Raw genomic sequence first — 21,788 nt, 5'->3', positions numbered from 1 at the left:
CGGCAGGCGGACTCTCAACCACTGCGCCACCAGGGAGGCCCCAGCAATAATTTTTTAATAGTGATCCCATGTTAAAATGATAATATTCTGGATATAATGCGTTTTGTAAAAAATGAAATTAAAATTAATTACATCTGTTTCTTTGTACTTTTTACCATAGCTGCTAGAAAGTGTAATATTTCAAGTGTGGCTCTTGTTACATTTGTTGGGCAGGGCTGATCTGGAGTGTTCTGGTAAAGAATGTGGCATCTAGAGATACATCTGGCCCAGAATTTAGGATCTGCCGCTCATGAGCTGTGTGATCTTGGGCTGATCATCTAACATCCCTGAATCTCAGTTGCATATACTGAACATGAGAGTAAATAATATCAGACTTATTCTGGGGAAATAAAACAAATGAACACAAAGTGCTTAGCACAGTGTGTGTCACGTAGCACTTCACAGATGCCAGCTGCTACTGGCTGGTACCGACCATCATGGTGGGAGAGATGGCTCTGAACACAGACACAGTAGGACACAGTGAAACTCCGTGAGATGTAGATTAAAGGACTTATCAAACTTTTTTTTCCCCCTGATCAAGAATTCAAGTCAACCAGACAACTACAGCAGGATCCACTCTCCATGGTGCTCTGAGCAACTAACTCATCAACAGGCTCATGGGGTCACATCACTTAGCCATCCATTTTCTTTCCTACAAATAGTGATGATGATCAAGGAGGGTAATGAGAAGGAAGGGTGTGGAGTATGTGAGAAAGGCCGGTATCTTTTCTGGTCCAGAGTAAGCTTCCTCCTCTTCCTGTCCTCCCACCACCCAAAGGATTTGCCAAACAGGTCCGTCATGTTAAATGAGCATGGAGAAGAAGGACAGGGGCTGCAACTTAGCGTACAAAATAACACTGCAGATGGACTTGATAAACACACTTGTCAGGGAACCTCTTGCTTCTCACTGCCAATTGCACAAAGTCAGGACAGCTTCTCTTTGCCTAAAGTAATGATACTGCACATGATCAGGGAGCTCCCACTGTCCTCGTTCAGAATCTTGTAAATCAAGGTTAAGCTGATGAATCCTATTAATTTTTCTTCTGCTTTCATACTTTGAGTTGCCATTCTTGTACATTAAAAAAGAATCCGTCCTGCAGCACTCCCCGACTATTCATTTCATTTGTGGCTCGGCTAAGAATTGAACAGCCTTCCCCATAGCAATTAATTAACAGTGTGGCTGGATATCCATAACCTTTTCTCTCCACGATCACTAAAGCATTCATCTAGAGCAGCCAAAGTGGAGCCTTTCAAAGCAGCTCTTGCCCTATTGAAAGAAATGGGGTGTTGGGAATTTGGAACTCCTGGGTCCAAATCCATACATTTCAACCGTATTCTCTGCAACTATGGCTTTGTAAAGAACCTCGTATTTGCCATTCCTGAAGCCTGACTTTCCCCTGAGGATACTGCTTTCTTTGCAGACTTCTCACGTGGTGGCTGTTAATCTATCCCTCTTCCTCTGCCTATGAACCTCAGGTTTAGGGTTTGGGTTTCTTTCCTGGTTCACTGTTGCTTCTTGCAGATATTTTTTCCTCCACCCTTTTGCTAAAATCACAGTAAGCCCTCCTGTTGGAAGCTCATACAATTCAGCTATGCTGTGGCCTTCTCTTACTGATTTCTGCCATCTGCCAACCTCTTCAGAATCTTTCCTTTATGGAAATTTTTGTTTTGTTTTGTTTTTCCCAGGGTTAACAGTCTTTTTCTTCCTCCCAAACTCTGCCAACATTTTGGGTGACTTCAACCTTCAGAGGGCTGGCCCATGCACCACCCAGGGCTCTCAATTTCTTGAGCCCTTCTCTTCCAAAACCCACATCCTCCATTCTGCCTTAGCTGAAATCCGATAGCCTTTCTCTGTGCCTGAACCCAAGGAGCTGAATACAGCTTGAGAAATAATGCACAGGGTAGAATGATGCCATAAGTTCATATTCAGCAAACCCAAACAGGCCTTCAACACTGCCTGGCAATACGGCCACAGCTTCTCTAGTTACCTAGTCCACCCAATCTTCACAATAAGTTTTTCACACTCTCTCCCCTGGCCTCAAATCTTGGACATACATGCCTCTCCACTAGAAGATGGCCTTTGCTCTTATATACAGAGAAAAGAAAAAGATTTAGACAAGCATTCCCTCGTCGTCTAACAAACTACAAGCCTACCTATATCTGAGTGCAAACCATAATCTTTCCGATCGGTACCATAGAAGGGCTGACTACACTTTCCAGAGCCAATTACTTTTTCTTGAATTGGGTCCTGCATCTCACTCTCTTAGGATGTTTACCATATACTATACCCCTTGTCTCCCATAGATCTCGATTTCTCCTTCCTCGTTGGATTCTATCGATTAGCTTTCAATCACTGGCAGGACAAAACAAACCACATCCTGCTCCAGTCATCACTTTCTCTCTCTCTCCTCCTACCTCTTACTGCCCCAGTTCTGAGAAGAGCTGTGTGTTCTTGCTGTTCTCCATGTCTTTACCTTCCATTCACTTCCCAGTCAACTGTGCTCTAGCTCCGGCCTCATCTGCCCATCTCACCACCTTCACCTGGGTCGTCAGTATTGCATCAAAAGGAGAATTTTTCACTGTCTTCTTACTCGATCTTTTATCAGAATCTGAGTATTCATAACACCCTCCATGAAACATATTCAGTTCTTTCTCTGTATCCAACTCTCCTGGTTTTCTACTTAAATCTCTCACCATGTTAACCTTATTTCTTTAGCAGGATTTATTATCGGCTACCCAGCTTTTCAACGGTGGAGTTCCTCAAGGATCTAGCCAAGGATTTATCTTTACTTCCTCTTTCTTCCCATGTGATCTCATTCCAGCTCAGGGAATCAGTTATCCCCTAGACGCAAATGATTTACAGATTCACATCTTCAGCACAGAATGCTCCTCTAAACTCCACAAGTTTATCCCCTTCCAACTTTATGTCTCCATTTCCATGTCACAAAAGTACCTCAAATTTACTGTGGTTAAAATAAAACAAAAAATACGCCTCCAAAAGTAATCCTCTTCCAATATTGCACCATGATCCATTTTAGGGCACATGCTGTAAACCTAGGTGTTATCACTGACAATCTGCATTAACTCTCTCCCTCTCTCATACCCAAACTACCGCTAAGTCCTATTACTTCCAAACTATCTATAGTGCATTCACTTCTCCCCATCTCTACTGCCACGGCTCTGGCTTCATCCCATTGTCTCATGCCTGGGTTGCTCCTAACTTTGTCTCCTACTTTTCTTTCTCCATTGAGTTAAACTCCCTTTAGTCCAGTCTCTGAAATTTTCATTTTGCAATAGAAAATTAATTGTAACATTTCCATTTTTAAAAATATTTCCATTGATCCTCATTTGTCTTCCAAAGGCATTATACGACTCAGCAGGATCTCGCCTGAATCCATCTCTCTGTGCTCTCTGAGCTACACCTGGTGGGCTTTTAGTTTCTTGAATTTACTTGGTCCATTCTGTCTTTGATCATTCTGTACCATCTGTCTAGAACCTTCTGCCACTCCCAACAAATCCCAAGTTATCTTCTCTCTTTCCTCAAATAGCAACTCACTTTTTTACTTCCTAACTCAAACCTTCCCTGACCTCTGCTTAGACCGATGACCCCTATTACATGGTCTCAATGAACCATTTTTAGTCCATAATTTTCTTATACGTTTAAGACATATTCATATACTTAGAAACACATTCCTAAAGCAGGTACACATATAATTTCCCCAAATTTGCTAACGTTGCCATTTTATCACTGAGTTCTTTTTTCACTGAAAAGTGGAAGTGGGTGAAGCGGGTAACTCTTGGAGATTTATGCCTCCACTAGATCAGGAAGTCAAAAACATTTTGAGGCCCTTCTCTTGCATTAGAACTTTCCAACCTGAAACCTCATCAAGCTTTTCTCTTTTCTCCAAACCAGCCTAATGACATGCCTAAATGTCTTTTAGTTACCAGCAAAGTGGTGATCCTAGTTCTAATGTCATGTGGTATTAGGTAAGGTAAGATGACTCTGTAAAGTGAGGAACTAACATATACCCTGCAAATTCATATCAACCAAATCATATGAACTGAAAGAACTTGCTTGAAATGCAAAAAAAAAAAAAAAAAAAAATTGCTTTTGGACATAGAGCAGCTTCCCATATGGGTAAAATTAAACTTTATACTCTGTTTGCCTGTCTAACTCAAGCCTGAAGTTTAGCCTTCAAATACCCTTTTCAACATAGACCTTCACTATTAAACTAATGGAAAATAAATAACTTGAGAATCAATATATCTGGAAAGCCCTCGACTACTTATAATGTAAGCTGTGTTTTCCCAGTATATTAGATTTAATTAGATAAGTTAAATATAACCTTCAGAATTTTAATTATCCTATGTAAAGTTTTACTAATCTTATTTAATATGTTATCATCAAGGGGCCCAGTTCCATATAATTATATGAGAAGGTGAGCTCTGGTCTTTGTGGCAGTCCCACTTCAAATTCTGGCAGGCTTTTTGTATTAACAGTCCATACTAGCATTCTCCAACTCATTATTTAACTGGGAGGTCAAAATTTGTCTCAGAGTTTAATGATGAATGTCATGCCTTGAATAATTTTTTGATTTTTTTTTTCCTGGCTTTGGTCATTTGGGTATATATTGTTTAAATCAAATTAATTAACCACAGGAAAACCAAAGCAGGTTGAATGATCTTTCTAGTTTCTCTGTTTAAATTAAGGTTTCTAATCTTTTAAGCTACGTGTTGTCAGGCAAGTTATTAATTGTCTTAAGCCTCATTTTCCTCATTTGTAAAATGGCAGATGATAATGCTGTGTCTAGCCTCTCCCTTTACCTCTCCTCTAAATTCTCATGACAATCTACTGATTTTCTTGTTCCACATTTAACATCCATTTCCATAATCTGTGGCCAAGTTCATGTACCTGATTCCTCTTGGTTCTAAGGTTTGTCTGGGGCAGTCCTATTGACATCTAATTGTTATGGAGTTCTTAAATGTTTAGCAATTGTCCTAGGAAAAAATATCCTGGTTTGGTCAATCATTTTATGGTCACAGAGGCATGGTTGTGGTTCAACATGTAGACTCTGGAGCCAGAGTGCCTAAGTGCAAATCTTTCCTCTCTGGTTCTGCTATTGTGTTGCCAGGGCAAATCAGTATACTACCTTATAGCTTCGTCAGCTGTAAAATGAAGAGGACCCTTGGTGTGAAAATTACAGCAGTCACTGTGTGCAGTGTCCTTTGAAGAACACCTAGTAAGTCCTCTGTCCCTATTAACTATTAGCAGTACCAACTCTATGATCTTGGCTGGGCCACTTAGTGTCTTTGGGCCTCACTTTACTCACTTGTAAAAGGGGAGACCACCTACCTCACAGGGTTATTGTGAGACTTAAGTGAAATGCTCTAATACCTTCAGTAAATTGTAAAGCTCTATACAAATTTAAGCCTTTACCACTTCAGTTAACATATGATGCATGAATGAAACATTAAACAGCTTATACACACTGAGCTGCTAATAGTGGTGCATGTGTGTTGTGAAACAACTTTGCTTCCAAGAATGTCTTTCTTTAAAAGACAAAGTAGATAATAAATTTAAAATTTTATAAAACGCCCTTATTCTTCATTTCTATTTTTCATAAACATGAAATGGTTGCTATGGAGTTAATTTACATTGGCTACCTTCTGGCAGCTTTTTCTCTGAGTACAATCTGTGTGGTGCTTTTTTTTCTTACCAGAGTAAAATCCTGCTCTATAGAGTCACAGAAGTCCTCCTTGTCACAACTTGCTTCTGATGGATGGTGGCATTGCTAGAGTTTCTGACCAGCATTCTGCCCCCTAAATGTATTCAAAGAGAAGGTTGAAGCCCCACAAAATTCCTAGTACTAGAACCTGCAGTACCAATGTGGCTGTTGCGTGAAAAATCTGGCCCTTCGCTGAGGGAGCTCCCAGCTTCTCCACACAAAAACCAAGTGTGAAATCACAGAAGCAAGGAGCTATGTCTGCATTATGTTTACAAGAGACAGATTTATTTTCTGATGGTGAGGAGTTTGGAGGTGGGGATCAAGACCTCTCAATTATCTTGGCCGGAAACGAGGAAAGCCTGGTTTTTGTTGATAAACAAAATAGCCGTTCAATCATCAAAATTGTATTTTGATAGAAAAACAAATTGGAAGCATCTTTGTAGCTAGCTTTTACCTAAATACAAGTTAGCAACCCACCCCAGAGCTCTGGAATCGATTCTGTTTTCTCCCCTCATTTCTCCCTTACAATACTTAACAGAAAGCTCCACTCTAATTTCTGAACTGCAAGTGGCACCGCATGGCACACAGCTTTTTGTCATATTTGACGATGCCACATGAACCAACCTAGAAGACTGGATGGGTAACTTTATGCTATTATCCCTTTAAAGAACATAGTGAATATGAATTATCTAGGGATTTTTGCTAACAGGAGATTTGCTTTTCATTTCTTATGGTTCTTATACTTTTCCCTAGTTTTGTCTTTTGCTCTTGTGTTTTCCCCAGCTTTGTCTTTTGCTCTTGTCTTTCCCCCAGAGTGTTTAGAATATATTTCTGGGAATCTTTACTTCATTTCTAGAACAGAGTTTTTTCCATAATGGTTTGCTTTCTTTTTCTGTTTTGTAATAGTCTCTGATCTTTGTTACCAAAGTTTTATCCCTTTTCTTTGACTCCCATGTCAAATATTACAAAGAAGAAGTCATAAATAAAACAAAGAAAAATTGAACAAGCTAAAGAAAAATACTGAGAGAGAGACTCTATTCTGCAATATTCTCAATTCATTCAGAGGTTGGGAAATGAAAAAGAAGTCTATCACCAATGGACTAAAATGTCATTTCCCAATAATGTCTAATACATTCTACCAAACTAATTTGGTAAATAGCCATTAAAATCTTTTTTTTAATATATAAAGAAAAATTTTGAAATCTAATAGTAAAAACTACAGATTATGTGACACTATTTTCATTTTTTATTTACTCTTGCCCTGAATAGACAGTACATGTTTTCAATAGACTCAATTTATAGCCCATATAAACTATATGGACTGTTCCTTCATTGTTTGCAACTATTTTACCTTCTCTACATCTTTCTCATCATTCAAGACTTATTAGATATCAGCTCCTTCTGGATATCTCCCTTGACATCCAAGTTGGGCTAGAATTCTGTATTTATGTTTCTACAGTACCTGGCAGTATTTGCTCCATATATTCTTATTATCGATTTCCTGTATCGGTTTTCCCACTATAAGGTAGGGCTTAATCTCAATCATCTTTCTATTTCCAGACCTAGTGCTGGCAATACAGTATGTCTAGAATACATGTTTGTTGGATGCCAGCTGAAAAGTCTTAATGGATGGTTAAGATGTGGACCAATAACAAGTGCTAGACTTTGTCTTGCTTGGGCAATATCACATGTGCTGTCCTCTGCCTGAAACAGCATCTCCACATCCCCACTCCCATGGACCAGCTTATTGTGATTCTTTTTTTTTGTTTGTTTTTTGTGGTACATGGGCCTCTCACTGCTGTGGCCTCTCCCGTTGTGGAGCACAGGCTCCGGACGCACAGGCTCAGCGGCCATGGCTCACGGGCCCAGCCGCTCCACGGCATGTGGGGTCTTCCCGGACTGGGGCACGAACCCGTGTCCCCTGCATTGGCAGGCAGACTCTCAACCACTGCGCCACCAGGGAAGCCCTACTGTGATTCTTTAAGCCTCAGCTTAGATGTTGCTTTTTTCAGGGCCTCTTCCCTGAACTACGAAACTGGGGTTGGGAGCTCCTCCTGTGGCCTCCCCTATCCAACTAACTTTTGGTGTCATAGGACTCCACTCCACCTGACTCTCTACTTGTCCAAATTGCCCAATTACCTATACTATGTAAGAGCCATGAGAAAGTCAGCATTCTCTCCACTGAATTCCTGCAACATTGTCTGGAACTATGGTGGGAGATCAAACAATATCCATAGAATATTTAAACAATAGAAAAATAAAATCTCCCTTTCATACTAAATTTTGTTGGAATCAAAATCACACTAATATTCCATTCTTCTTTTTAGTTTTCTAAATGATAGAAACAGAAGAGTGGGCAAAAGTGGAGACTAATATTAATGGAGACTGATTTCACTGACACCTCATGTAAAATGTACACAAAATTAAACTCGTTAATTTCCTCCTGATCTTTCATCCTTCAGGATGAATGGCAGCATCATTTATTTTGTCATCCGAGCTCAGACCTCAGAGTCATCTCTGACATTTTCCTCTGCCTTGATCCCTCCATTAAGACAGCTGCCAATTCCTACTGCTCTGTCTGCCTCTGCATCCCATTTCCACCATCACCATCTCACTTCAGAATCTTGTTACTTGCCTATAGTCAACTAACTGCACAATGACAGCCCAAAACTTTTCTCTCTGGTGCTCCAATCCTTCCGACATGCCTTCAGGAGCCATCTTCCCTAAGAACTTTCCTAAATTATGTCACCAGATTGCTACTAAATGTAAAGGCTCCAACCATCCATGAACTATGTATAAATGCCTCTGCTTGACCTTCAAACCTTTCATAGCAAGTTTCATCCAAACTTGATCATGTGGGATAGAAGAAATGACAAAGGGTTTAGTCTTATCCCAAGCCAGGAGCACAGTTCCTAACATGCAGCAGACACACAATAAATATTTCCTAAAATGGCAAAGAAGGAAACTCAGGTATTACACAGATGATATCATGCCACTCTCCTGCATAAAGTCCTTTAATGGACTGTCACTATCTATAGGATAGAGTTCCAACTTCTAAGCACAACTTGCCTCTTGTATACTTGCCTCTCACTACTATTGCCCTGGCTCTCTGAGCACATGCCTTACAGAATCACTTGCTTCCTTTACTAATGAGCCTTTGCATACGATTTCCTCCCTCTGATTTTTTTGTATGCCTCTTATTCGTCCTTCAAGATTAAATTCAGAAACTTTCTTGATCCATTTCATTCTGGAGTAGCTACTCTTAAAATAGAGTATGATTCTATTGCTAGCACATACTGCATCTGTCTATTTCTCTGTATTCCTCACTCTATGGTAAACTCTTTGAAGACAGGGACCACATCCTCTTTTTTTGTTCTCCAGGGTCTACCACAGTACTCATACTTAATTTACTTTGGTGAAAACACTTTTTTCTTCTACTGGCTACCATCAACTAGCTATATACAACCAACAAACTACTTAATTGACTGGATTTAATTTCCACTTCAGGCCCATTGGCCTCTACACTGTGCTCCATCCAAACCAGAAAAAATTACATTTTCTAGCTTTCATGTTTCTTCTAATGTCATTCTGAACTTTAACTTGTTGAAATTTCTCCCATCTTTCAGCACACATGTAAAACAGCAGTGTCTTATACTGTTTTTTTGTATCCAATTTCCTAAAGTTTCTTTTAGCATTGTAGTATTTTCTAAGAATTCCTCACAATTACAGTAACATTCGCCAAATATCAGTTATTCGACTATTCATATTATTCTATACACTATGACGTAAACTTCTTTATGGTAAGGTTCATGTTCTAGTTGTCTATCTCTCCTAAATTATACCATTTCTGGAATATAAAAAAACACTCTCATTAATGTTAAAGTGATGAGAATCTGTGTCACAATGAACTCCAGAACACAATGCAACAGAACTTGAATAACAAAACTGTGAGCCTGTGCAGAAGACTCTCACTCTACATACAGCAATACAGTCTTATAACCACATATTCCTGAGATTTAACCTTTTTTTCTTGCTCACATGCATTTCTATCCTTCAGCCCTAACCTTCGATCAACTTACTTTATATTCTCATTTGCAGGTACTTCGGGCAGTTGCACGGTAATCATGCCATCCAAGTTGGTCTTCCCAATGAAGGCTGGCTTGGTACGTAGAACATCTGGTGCAGTCTTTGCGGTTACCCTGTGCTGCAGCCCCCCAGCACTGTTGCCACGATTTGTCAGCACAAATGAATATGACTTCTCAGGCTTCAGGTTGACAATTAACTTCTGGGTAGCTCGGCCATCCACTTCTTCTACCATTTTCCCATCATCATAAAGAATCTAGAGAGATACAACCAATCAAAGAGATTTGGTTATCAGTCAGGCAATGAATATTTTCTAACTAATATGGTACTTGCTTATGGAAAATACATATGGGTCATTTCTAATTTGGGGCATTTCCTAAGGCGGAAAGTGCTCATAAATTCTAGAGATGGCATCAATTTTCTTTTGTTTCTTATTGTGTAATGATACAATGTTTCTAAGTCTATCAAAAATACACAAAGAAATGTACAATAGCTTAACAATATTTGGCCCCTCAGTTGTCTGTGATCTTAAGGGAATGTTTGCAGAAATGCTCTAGGTTTCAATGCATCGTCCACACCACTTTTTTCCAAACACTTCCATTCTTGTTCCCAAATATATTTTTACTTTCAAAAATCTCTATTCTTTCTTTCACAGACTTGTACTTCTTGCTAACATTTGCCAATCTCTCTCAATGGGAAACTAAAGCTTAAAATGTTCAAAGAACTCAGGCCAATTAACAAATTACTTAAATCCCAGGATACTGCATTACAAACAGGTAGAAACCATGTCAATTTCATTTCCTGATGAAAAAACAAAAGCACTAGCTTAGATGTAAAAAGTTCAACTTGGAAGTGCTAGGTGACCCACAAAAATGCCAGCCCTGGGTTTGAGCTCCTGCCTCCTCTTGAGAGGGGAAAGGTCACACTGCCAAAGAGCCAGACTCAGTGTGTTACGTGAAAGCCACAGAGAGAATAACAGGTATGTGTAGCTGACTCAAAGCTGTCGGTATGCTTTGTAAGTAACTTACCCAAGTGACCTGCCCCCTCCACTTTTACCGGTGATATCTTCTTACACATTAGAAAACAACTTACTTTGAAAGGCATGGCAGAATTATAATTCTCTGGAATCTCCCAAGACAGTAGCACTGAAGTCTTCATGACTGCTTTGACATGAAAATTTTTTGCAAACACTGCTGGAAAAGGAAAAACAGTGTATTTAAACTACTCCTAAAAACGTTATGACTTGTCCTTTTCCATGGATGGGAGGACTTAAGCTAGATGCCATCTACTTTGATCAGAGAGAGAAGTGTGATTTGCCTACCTGTTAAGAGCATTCATTTCAATACCTCATTCTCATAAAGATCTCTCCTTTCTCTCCCATTCAATCAACTATATTGTGTTTTCCTTACCTGAGAACATTGGGGTGCTGTCAGCCAGACTTGCTTGGCATTCTCTAACTGAAATCTAAGGCATCCAAAACATATTAAGTTTCATATACTTTACCTTTTTGCTTTTGCTGAACCTATTAATATGAATAGGCTGATCAGTTATTTATAGCTTCAAAATACTGATTTCCAAAGACCGACATTCCTTTAAGGGAGAAAGGCCGTAAGCAGACAAATCCTACCTTGATCCACAGGCAGTGTCCTGAACTGGACACTGGGACTATATGGCCCGGGGCCTTTGCTCGTGTGAGCACGTACTTTTACATCATATGTGGTATCTGGTTTTAAGCCACTGAGTGTCAGAGTGGTGTCAGCTGGAACAATAAGCTGCTCCATTGGAAGAAGAGGGATATTGATATCCCTATACAGAAGGGTATACTTGGTGATAATGCCATTTCTCTCTGCCAGGACAGGTGGCTGCCAAGATAACTGGACAGAGGTTGACGTGCTGCCTTCTGAGTGGAGGTTTTGCGGGAATCCAGTTGGGACTTCTTCTGGAACAGAAATCTCCTTCACCATCTCCTCCCCAAAGCCCACTTTGTTTCTGGCTGAGAGCCTGAAGATGTACGATGCTCCTTTGTGGATGTCTGTCGCTGTGAAGTGATCTTCTTTTTCAGAGAACTCAAGAGTAGTGAGTGGCTCCATATCCTTCCGGCCAAATTTTAGACGGTAGCCCTGGAGGGGTCCAAATGTGTCCACAGGGGGGTGCCACTGAATGAGAGCAGTATTCATCTGAGTGTGGTTAATCACAAGCCGGGGTTTCCCTGGAACTGAAGCACACAGGAGGGAGAGGTGAGACCACCCTACATGGGTATTTGCATTTTAATCACTGATGAATGGGAATGCCACTCCATGGGCATTTCCATGCCTTTACTTATAAAAAAAAAAAGCCAAGGCTTGGTCTATATATCTTTGTGGAAACATGCTCCTTCTCATACTCTTTTAAGGTAGGGTGAGATATTAGAATTTGATAATGGACAGAAAATAGGAATTATTATTGAAATGATAATTTAAGGAGATTTTTTTAAAACATCCTTACATTTCGAATCTTAATACATAGAGGTTCATGCTGCAGAGAAATGAAGCTCAGTAAGGATTAGCCAATTAGGTACAGCTATTAAGAATAATAATTAAAATATATTTAATTACTGGGTACATGCAGTGTACCAGACACTGTACTAAGAACATTACATGTAGTATCACACTTGATTTACATCCTTCACTCTTGACTATGTGCCCTGCTTAGTTATTATCTTCACTTTGTATAATAAAAAAATGAAACAGAGAGATAGAAAAATGTGCCAAGTTAGATGCGTAATAAGTGAGGATGCTATGAGACAAACATAGGTCTGTCTGAATCCATAGCCAAACAACTTAACTAGTATGTTGATTATAAGTTTAAAAAAAAAAAAAAGGTAATGTAAAATAATGTTGCTCTGACTTACTGTGGATCTAATTTGCATTTTTTGTTTATACCATCCACACCAGTCATCCTCATCAAGTTTTGCATCTGGTAAAATAGGAATTATATTAAGACCTACACCATATTGTTGTTATGAATATTAAATGAGGAAATGCATGTAAAAGTCTTAGAACGGTGTTTTACATTTCACTAATAATAATTATTATTAATAATCGGAATATTAAGGTTTTTGTGGTCAGGGGCTAAGTACATAATTTCTTTTCAAGTTAAATAAGTTAGTTATGTGAATAGGTCTAATATACTCAATGTATTATTACAACCATATATATATATTTTTTAACAAACAGTAATTATTCCTGGAATCCACAGACAAGGACAGTGGTAAACAACACAGAGCCAGGAGTTTCTTTGGAAATAGGCAAAGATGAGGGAGGGGAAAAGAGTATTACCAGAATTAAAAATAAGTTAATAGAAAGTGGAGAAAATATGGTCAAAAGGGAGGAAAGCTTACACTAATGGCAATGAAAAATAGTATCATAGGGGTGTAGATATAAGTTAAAAACAAAAACAAACTAGAAAGATGTTGAGATAATATACAGAATATTAACTTCAAAAAATACTTGGTTAACCTGCTCACTATATATTTCAGACCCCAGTAGTGGTGTGCTTTGTCCAAGAACACATTCTTTGTGATATTTCTATCCTTAACCAATGAAGTAATATAATAGTTTTGTTTCACATGTTGGATAAGTTCATAGTAAGTGGGTTCATCACGTGTGGGAAAATAGTTCCTGAAGTTTTTAATGGCAATTATGTACACGTGTTGAAGGTTGACCCAGAAACCAAACCAATCCAAACCAAAAACTGTAGACTCACTGTTTCTCATGGAAAGGTGTATCCGATATCTTACTAACCAACTCTCAGAACAAACCCATTCATAAGTTGGTGAGTGCTTTAATTATTCCATTTATCTTTATTTTAAATATATTTAAAATTATTTTCATTTAAAAATCACTTTAAAATAGATATTGGCAAGTATCCTTAATTTCTCTCTATGTGTGTATAGTATTTACATGATTTGCCCATTAAAATATGTGACGTCAAGAATGAAACATTTGAGACTCTGCTGAGAAAAAAATGGGCCTTTCAGCAGAAAACATATCCTTCAATAAACAAAACCTGGTTGAAACTTTTGGGGAAAAACATAACAATTAGGTCTCCACATTTTCCAGGGACAATATATTTCATTAAAACTACTTATCAAAAGTTTTCAAAATTCTGGTTATGAAGAACTGCATCATAGTAAATACACTGTGCACCTTGTTTCTATAAGATGCATGTAAAGGGAGGATAAATAAAACAATTTAAAATTTCCTGCAACCACAAATATAGGTTGGATTGTAATAATATTCGTCAGCCATATATGAGTATGTTTTTACTATCTGGTGTTTCACTTCATAATATTGCTATGGTACAAATTTGGAGAAATTTAACAAACTCATAAATTCTAAGAAAAAAAGATCTCATGGCCTTATGAAAATGTACATCTATTCTTCTGTGATAGTCAAAGCCTAGGTTGCACTAATGCCTTTTGTTTTTGATGCTGGCATGCCCTTTCTTGTTCTGGGATATAAACACTGTGGGCTTGGTATCATGAAATCAAAGCGATGCTCTAGAAGTAAGAGCGTCAGTTCTGATCTACTGGTTCTCACTGCTGTGCCTGAAGCACCTCAGTCTGCTCTCCACTGCCAAGACAGTCACTCCTTTCCCTGGCAGAAGTTTCACTAAGCCTGAAAACTGTGAGACAATCAGCCTGGAAGCAACAAGATGCACTAGTGAAGGATTCAAGAAAGAAATGAAAGCTGAGGCAGCTAGAGGAAGAACTCCCAGCATTGCCTCAGGAGAGGCTAGCCACATGAAGGGAACACCTAAAATCTCCCCAAATGTGTGAATAGTAGATGCAGTTTAAATAAGCTAGGGTAAGGGTTATGGACAGTTGTGGTATTTCATCCAGGGAGTAACAAGTAGAAAAAAGGGAAAAGGAATGAGGAGAGTTCTACAACATTGCATGAATGGTTAAAAAGAATTCTCCAAAACTGCACGTATTGGCAATGAAACCCACTCCATCTCTGGCTTCCAGAAATTCTATGTATGAAACATTTACCAACTACTCACTTTAATGTATGGACTTATATAATGGCATGTAGGCATTTGGGTGGGAAAATAAAAGATGGATAATGCAGGGTCCTTGTCCTCTGATCAGTGCATACTCCAGGTGAAGAAATGAAGAGGACCAGTAGATGGTGCCACATGTGGAGTTGGGTCCAAGGTTCTAATGCCTTAGGGTTATTGTGTGGACCACTTTTAAAGGCCATGCAGTGGCAGGGTCAGTGGGTCTGCTTACTCCAGCCTAGGAGCTGGAGGATTGGCAAAAGGCGAGTCTTAAATACTTACTCTGGGAGTTGGAGGTCATTTTTAGCAGTGTGTTAATGAACTAACTTATTGGAAGAAGGCCCAGCTGCTCAGTAAATAAGCTAACTCTAACTTATGACATATAATCTCTTCTCCCTTTTGCCTTTTTGATTATTCTTATCTCCTTACTGTATTCTTCCTCTTAAAAATCTCTCATGACTTCAGAAATGGTACACATGTACTGCCCTTTACTTCTTCTTAGTAAGAGCAATCATTGGAGATCAACCAAGGCACTCAGTCCCAATGGCTCTAAACTTAGCTTCAATTTAACTTAGCACCTAAGTAGCAACAATCATAAATGACTGAACCTAAGCCTATTACTTCCAAATTCTCTATGTCATTGTCATCTTTTCTCTCATCCTTAAACATAGCTCCACAGTACAGTAGTGAAATTCATGTAAAAATATAGAGAACATTTCAAACCAAAAAATATGCCTAAAACCACAAGATTTCAGGCAGTAGACCAATTATTATGATACAGAGCAATGGGAGTATTAACAAAGAAACTACAAAAATGTCATAATCATTGAAACATAAAAGCCAACATTTTATTCAAAAGCATCCCTCAGGTTACATGAATCCTACATGGATTGCTTAAGTTATGGCCTGTGTTTTTATTTCAAAGATATGATTGTTCACAGATTCTAGAAACAATGTATTATACAGAAACATATCCTAAAACCAGGAATTTTACTATTAAAATAAAATTTCACGAGAATTCCTGAATTCTCCATGGAAGCTATAACTAAATGCCCTTATAATTGTGGTTATTAGGAGTTCACATCTGTGAGATAAACTCAGTAATTCTTCATAGTTATATAAATACAAGGGATTTTTGTAATACTATATAAAACAAAGCAAATTAATCTGTTCAATAATGACTTTAGAATGGTTTTTTACTATAGGTTGGCAGCAAAGAAAACTAGAGCTTTTCTCTTAGAAGGATTATAAATCTGGATTCTCCCATCTCCCACCCAGGATCAGTAGGGAGGTCTCAAGAAAATAAATGTGCAGACATCTAAATTATAAGCATTTCCTCAATACCCAAGTCTCCACTGATTAAGAAAGATCTGAAATTGTGAATGCAAAATTGTGTATTGCAAAATAATTCTGTATATAAGATCCACAATTCTAAATAATGTTCTGTACGGTGACTAAAAAATGATGAGCTAATCTTAGTGACATTAAAATAGGCAATATCATTCCTTGTTCTAGGATTCGCATCCCCTGGCGATAAATCCTCTACTTTTTTGTCCTCATTATAGGACCTCCCCATCTTATGGGCAATAGGAGTTTGATGCTTCAGGTAAGACATTTCAGGCTTATTAAGACACAGTTATAAATATGGGTGAAGGAAATGTATTTTCTTCATTTTGGGGTTCAATTTCAGAGGTTTACCCTCGGTTGTCTACATTCCAGTAGAGGCTGATTCCATAGCTAGACAGTCAGCATGTCCCCACTGAACATGCACCGTATCTCCTATGCAGGGTACTGAATAAACTTGATACAATGGTATTAAAAAAAAAAAGGCCCAGAAGATTTTGCCTTGAAGGAGTTTTGCCATCTGTAATCCTGCTGCTTGAGGCAGTTCCAGGTGGCAGGATATAAGCGAGGCAAATCTTATGACATTTAGACAAATTTGGCCGGGAGCACAGCACCCAGGAGGGTCCTCAAGCTCACAGCTGTTCTTTGCTTTATGCCTTTACATCGAGGTGTGTTCCTAAAAAGTTGTGCGAGAAGTGATTCAGGAGGAATAAATCAAATCATAGCTTAAATGTTCCACGGGAGATTTCTACATAACGGAACTGAAGAAGATTCCTTCTGTAATTATCTCTTAATTTATTGGTTTTACAGTGTCAGGTCTTCTGACATGCTGTTTTCCTAATGTGGCCAACCAAAGTGAGACTAAATAGCATTAAGAAGCTTTTTTCTTCAGAAAGGAGCAATCTGGTATTAGTCTTTTTGCTTTTCTTCATTCTCTTTTCTGTTTCCCATCTTTGGTGCAATTTGTCCTCTTTAGAATCCCCACAGCAAGGGGTGAGGAGGAGAAAATGACAAAAAATAAAACTTTAAGTCATCAACCCAGTTCAAGATGGCAGCTCTTCTAACAAGGTTTGCTGCTGGGGGGGTGGGGGTAGGGGGGAAGCTGTCACGTGATTTCCCTCCCTAGATGGTCTGCCTTCCAGACCCTCATGGGACTTGCTCCTTCACGTCTTTCAAGTCTCAGCTCAAATATCCTGCCCCTAAGAGATCTCCCATCACTCTTCCTAAAACAGTCCTTAGGGACTGCCCCATCCTTAATGCCCACACACCTTTATTTTGATAATTTATCACTTCCTGGAATTTTATTATTATAAAACTCATTTATTCACTAGTTAATTATGTTAGTCAGAAAATAAATTTCAGGGGATCAGAGTCTTTTTGTTTTGTTGATTGTTCTATCAAAGTACTGGAAATAGTGCCTGATATGTAGTAGGTGCTCAAATAATATTTGTTGAACGAGTGACTGAATAATCTGGGTAAATCAGGTTATTCAGTTATTTTTACCCTCTGAACTATATATCAAAAATCACTGAAGTTGACCATTGTACATTTTTCCCTCTGACCAAAACCACCTGTACCATTTGGAAAATTACTCTTATTGTTGCCGGGAACATATTCAAGATACATATATGCAAAGCTACAGTTACCTGCCCCAGTGGTGGACACCAGTTTGGGTTTGCTGCGAGCTCCATCTCCTTTGGTGGTGTAGGCTGTGACAGTGAGGGAGTAGGAAGTTTCAGGCTGTAGCCCAGAAATGATCATGTCCTGAAATGACACAAGAGAGTAACATTGATTCAAAACATACACTGCAAATGCCTTGGGGGAACAATCAAGGCAGCCACCTTCCTTCTGCGCATGCGTAAACATTCCCTGCAGCCATGCCAAGCACTGGAAATTTCATGCCTAGAGCTCATGCTATGGATGATCTGTCTTCATGCTGACACTGAAGTGGGGTCTTCAGCCATCCTAAGAGGCAGCTCTAAGGGGTAGTAGTCAAAACCACAAAACCTGGAGTCAGACCTCCTGAATTCTTGAATTTAAACATGGCTTTCCTTATTTACTAGTTTGGTGATTCAGGACAAGTGAGTTTAACCCATCTGTGCCTCAGTTTCCCATGTGAAAGTTGGAATGTTAGGACCATCTAGGGCTACTAAAAGATTAAATGAGCTATGTTGGGTAAACACTTAAAACAATGTGTGGCTTGTAGTGAGCAATCCATACTCTAGCTGCTATGATATGCCAGCTGCTCTCCAAGTGCCTGCACTGTAGCCTGGCCCTCAGATTGTTGATGGGGCTGATGCCAAACAGTATGTATTATCACCATGTAAATATTTTACCAAATGGCTGATCTGTTGGCCCTAGATAGCCAGAGAGCCAGAGAAGTTTCTTAGGACTCAAATAGTATATTATTGTTTAGTTGTATAGGCTATGGACTAAAATCATTATAAACTAAGGAGAATATTCTAATGATCTGGAGGCCCAGCCATAAAACCACATTAACAGGACTTGTTCTACTACATCAGGAGTATGTGTTCAATTAATTCCGACAATGTAGAAAATGTTAAATATCACGAACTATTTATCAAAACTCTCAGTTTTCTCTTAGTAAGGACCCAAAGCTGTGGTGGCTATAAGAGAAGATAATCACAGAACTGTTCTTCTAAATTGGAAGTTACATGACTCTTTAGATAGAGTGCTGGCTATTAAGTTGTTCTGTTATTTTCCTTAGTGCTACATACACGCACAGCAAAAAAAAAAAAACACTTTCAGATTTTTAGCACAGCTATGTTTTCAAATTGAATACAGATAAATTTAAGAAAATATAGAATGTCATTGTCTTTAGCATGTAAAGACAATGCAAGTGAGAGTTTAGTGAATGGATTAGATTGTGTGAAGAACTGTGGGATTTTTCTGTGCAAGGCTCTAATGGGCACCATAGAACTCACTGGTTGACTCTGATCCCAGGGATGACAGCTTTCGATAATGTGCTTTTCTCGAAAGTGCAGGAATATCACCAGTGTGGAAATTCAAGAATTTCAGATACTATCCTGAAGAGCCACTGGAAATACTACTCTGTCAGATGAATAGACTGAATCTGGGAGAGAGATTTTATTTTCAGGAATGGTTTCACTAACATTACAGAGAATATAAAAACCAAGTGAACCACCGGAGAGCGGCATTTAAAATGATGGTACGCTGGCGATTCCCAAAATTATGATGGGTGAATGCCAACATTATTGTTTCCAAGGTCCCTCTGATATCACAGAATTACTGATGAAAGCAGGCCAGGCTAGGAGGAAAAAGAAGAGAGGCCTGGTTCTATCACCAAATCGTGCGGCAAGCAATTTACGTACCCTGAGCCTTCTATAAATTTCTCATTCATAAAATTGGGGATAACCACACACGTCCTTCTTCTCATACAGGTTGTGATAGGATAATGTAAGTAGTGCCACTCAAAACATTCGAGCCCTCTGTCACGGTCTAATCTCAGCTGGACACCCCTCTCTCTGCTTGGATCACATCATCTCTTGGTTTACATTTTCTTTAAGCTGTGGGCATACTTGTTTAATCAGTGGTTTCCACACCCTCTGTCTGGGGTAGTGTGACTGATATCAGGGCCGCAGCTCCTCACTCTGTTTTTGTTCTCCTAGCCCATCTGCCCCTTCTTGACTTCTTGACTTCTTGCCCCTGCTTGTGAAAAGCTGGCATTCCCAGATGTTCTGTCACAGTCACTCATCTGCTGCATTTCTCTCTAGTCCTAAAAAAAAAACTGGATCCATCTCTAAAACTTAAAGAATTTTTTCTGCCTATATCCTAAATTCATCTCTAGCCCTGACTTTCCCCCAGGGCTCCAATGGCATGTATTGGGTTGGCCAAAATGTCTGTTCGGGTTTTTCCATAAGATTTTACAGAAAAACCCGAGTGAACTTTTTGGCCAGCCCAAAACATTGTAAATATCTGTTGGACGTTTTCCCTTGACTATCGAGTGTTACCTCCACTTCAACTTAACTAAAGCTTAAACGTCATTCCCGGAAGCAGACTCCCCTTCTTACTTCCATATTTTAATGAATGGTGGAGCATCTTCAAAACTTATGAGTGATCTTTGGTCCCTTTTTCTTCTTCAAATTCTTAGCTAGTTAGTATGTTTTTGTCCATTCTTCCATTAAAACATTGATCATAATGGTCTCTTTTTCATTTCTGATGCTCAACTTTTTAAAAATTTTTTATTACTTCACGACTTAGGAAAAGAACTCTGTTTCCCTGTCTACTGTATTTTTTTTTCCCTCTAATCTATCCATTAAGTTATTGATTTTTAAGCTTCAGGTAATGACCCATTTAGTAGGTCATGAAATCAATTTAGCCATTCAAGACCAGTGTTTTTTAAACAAATGAAATATACTTGAATATTAAAATTTGCATATATTTAAAGGTAAGGTATTATTTTGTAAAACCTTTATTTTAAACATATGCATGAATTGGTCATGGCATATAATGCATTTCTTACTATGGGTCATGGTCAAAGAAGTTTATAAAACACTGCTACACTGTCAATTTCATGAGAAGTGATAGCTTGACCACCATATTTACCAAGAATCCCTACAAGAGCCCTGTGTTTTGGCAAAAAAAAAATTTTACTAAACAAAAGAATACCTCCTACCAGCCTTTATCTTTTTGCTCCTTTTAGTAATTTTCTATATCTCTCCAGGACGAAGAGTTAAAGACCAGCTCTTTAGCTTGACACTTCAGGTTTTTCTAACATTATATTAAAATTTAATCTCTTAGTAGTATTTAGTATTAACTAACTAACTTGAATCCTTCAGTCCTGTCAAATTGCCAAGCTCAGTCACCTATTATCACACTCTTGACTGACTGCTTCTGCTGTGCTGACCTTTAAAAGTACATTCCCACCTCCAACTCACCAACATACACAGACACTTTTACTTCTTCAATCCCTACTCATCAGTTAAGTTCTCAAATAAGTTTCAGGACTTCTACCATCCTGGTCCACTGTCTCTGAACTCACAGCTCTTACTGGTATGGCCATTCAAATATTAATTAATTATACATTGCTTGAGGTCATCGCTTTTATATTTTATGGAACTTTTCTGAACTTTATATCCTTCCTAGGCACCTGGACTGTAAGCACTTAGAAGGCAGGTGTCACATCTTGTGTCCTCCACAGTACCTTATACATAATAAACTCTCAATAAAAAACACAGTCCATTCACTAAAATATTTTTTAAAAAAATCTTCACTCAGTAAGATACTTTCTGCTTCTTGGCATGACTCATGCAATTTCACTCAAATTTGTATGGGTACAACAGAGAATTGCCATTTCTAGATAGAGTTAATTAGTGCCATATCTAGGTCATGTCATGCACTGAATATATAACTCTGGAGCAGGATTTATGAGCAGCCCAGAACAAACTTATTTAACATCTCTCGTCTGTGATACCTCCACTTAAAGCATGCCTCCTCTAACTGTGTCACAAGGCAGAGTTAGTAGCAGCCACCAAAACAACATGAACTCATGATATTTCTTATGCAATCAATAGC

General features: G+C 38.7%; 1 protein-coding gene across 4 annotated transcripts in view; it reads right to left on the bottom strand.

Annotated features, from left to right (window-relative positions):
• PTPRD (protein tyrosine phosphatase receptor type D) overlaps positions 1 to 21,788 on the bottom strand; it is a 2,145,247-nt gene that overhangs the window by 146,136 nt on the left and 1,977,323 nt on the right. For 3 of the 4 annotated variants that reach the window (XM_082611189.1, XM_082611192.1, XM_082611190.1), the window contains 4 exons: positions 17,879 to 17,996; positions 11,476 to 12,063; positions 10,941 to 11,041; positions 9,845 to 10,104 (listed from right to left, as the gene is read on the bottom strand). In XM_082611189.1, the coding sequence (XP_082467315.1) occupies positions 9,845 to 10,104; positions 10,941 to 11,041; positions 11,476 to 12,063; positions 17,879 to 17,996 (1,067 nt within the window). The remainder of the gene's footprint in view (positions 1 to 9,844; positions 10,105 to 10,940; positions 11,042 to 11,475; positions 12,064 to 17,878; positions 17,997 to 21,788) is intronic. The other variant, XM_082611191.1, reaches the window with a different exon arrangement.

The sequence above is a fragment of the Mesoplodon mirus genome (genome assembly GCF_964341445.2).
Source record: "Mesoplodon mirus genome assembly, chromosome: 1".
Lineage (NCBI taxonomy): Eukaryota > Metazoa > Chordata > Mammalia > Artiodactyla > Ziphiidae > Mesoplodon > Mesoplodon mirus.
This window is presented reverse-complemented; position numbering and strand designations above follow the sequence as displayed.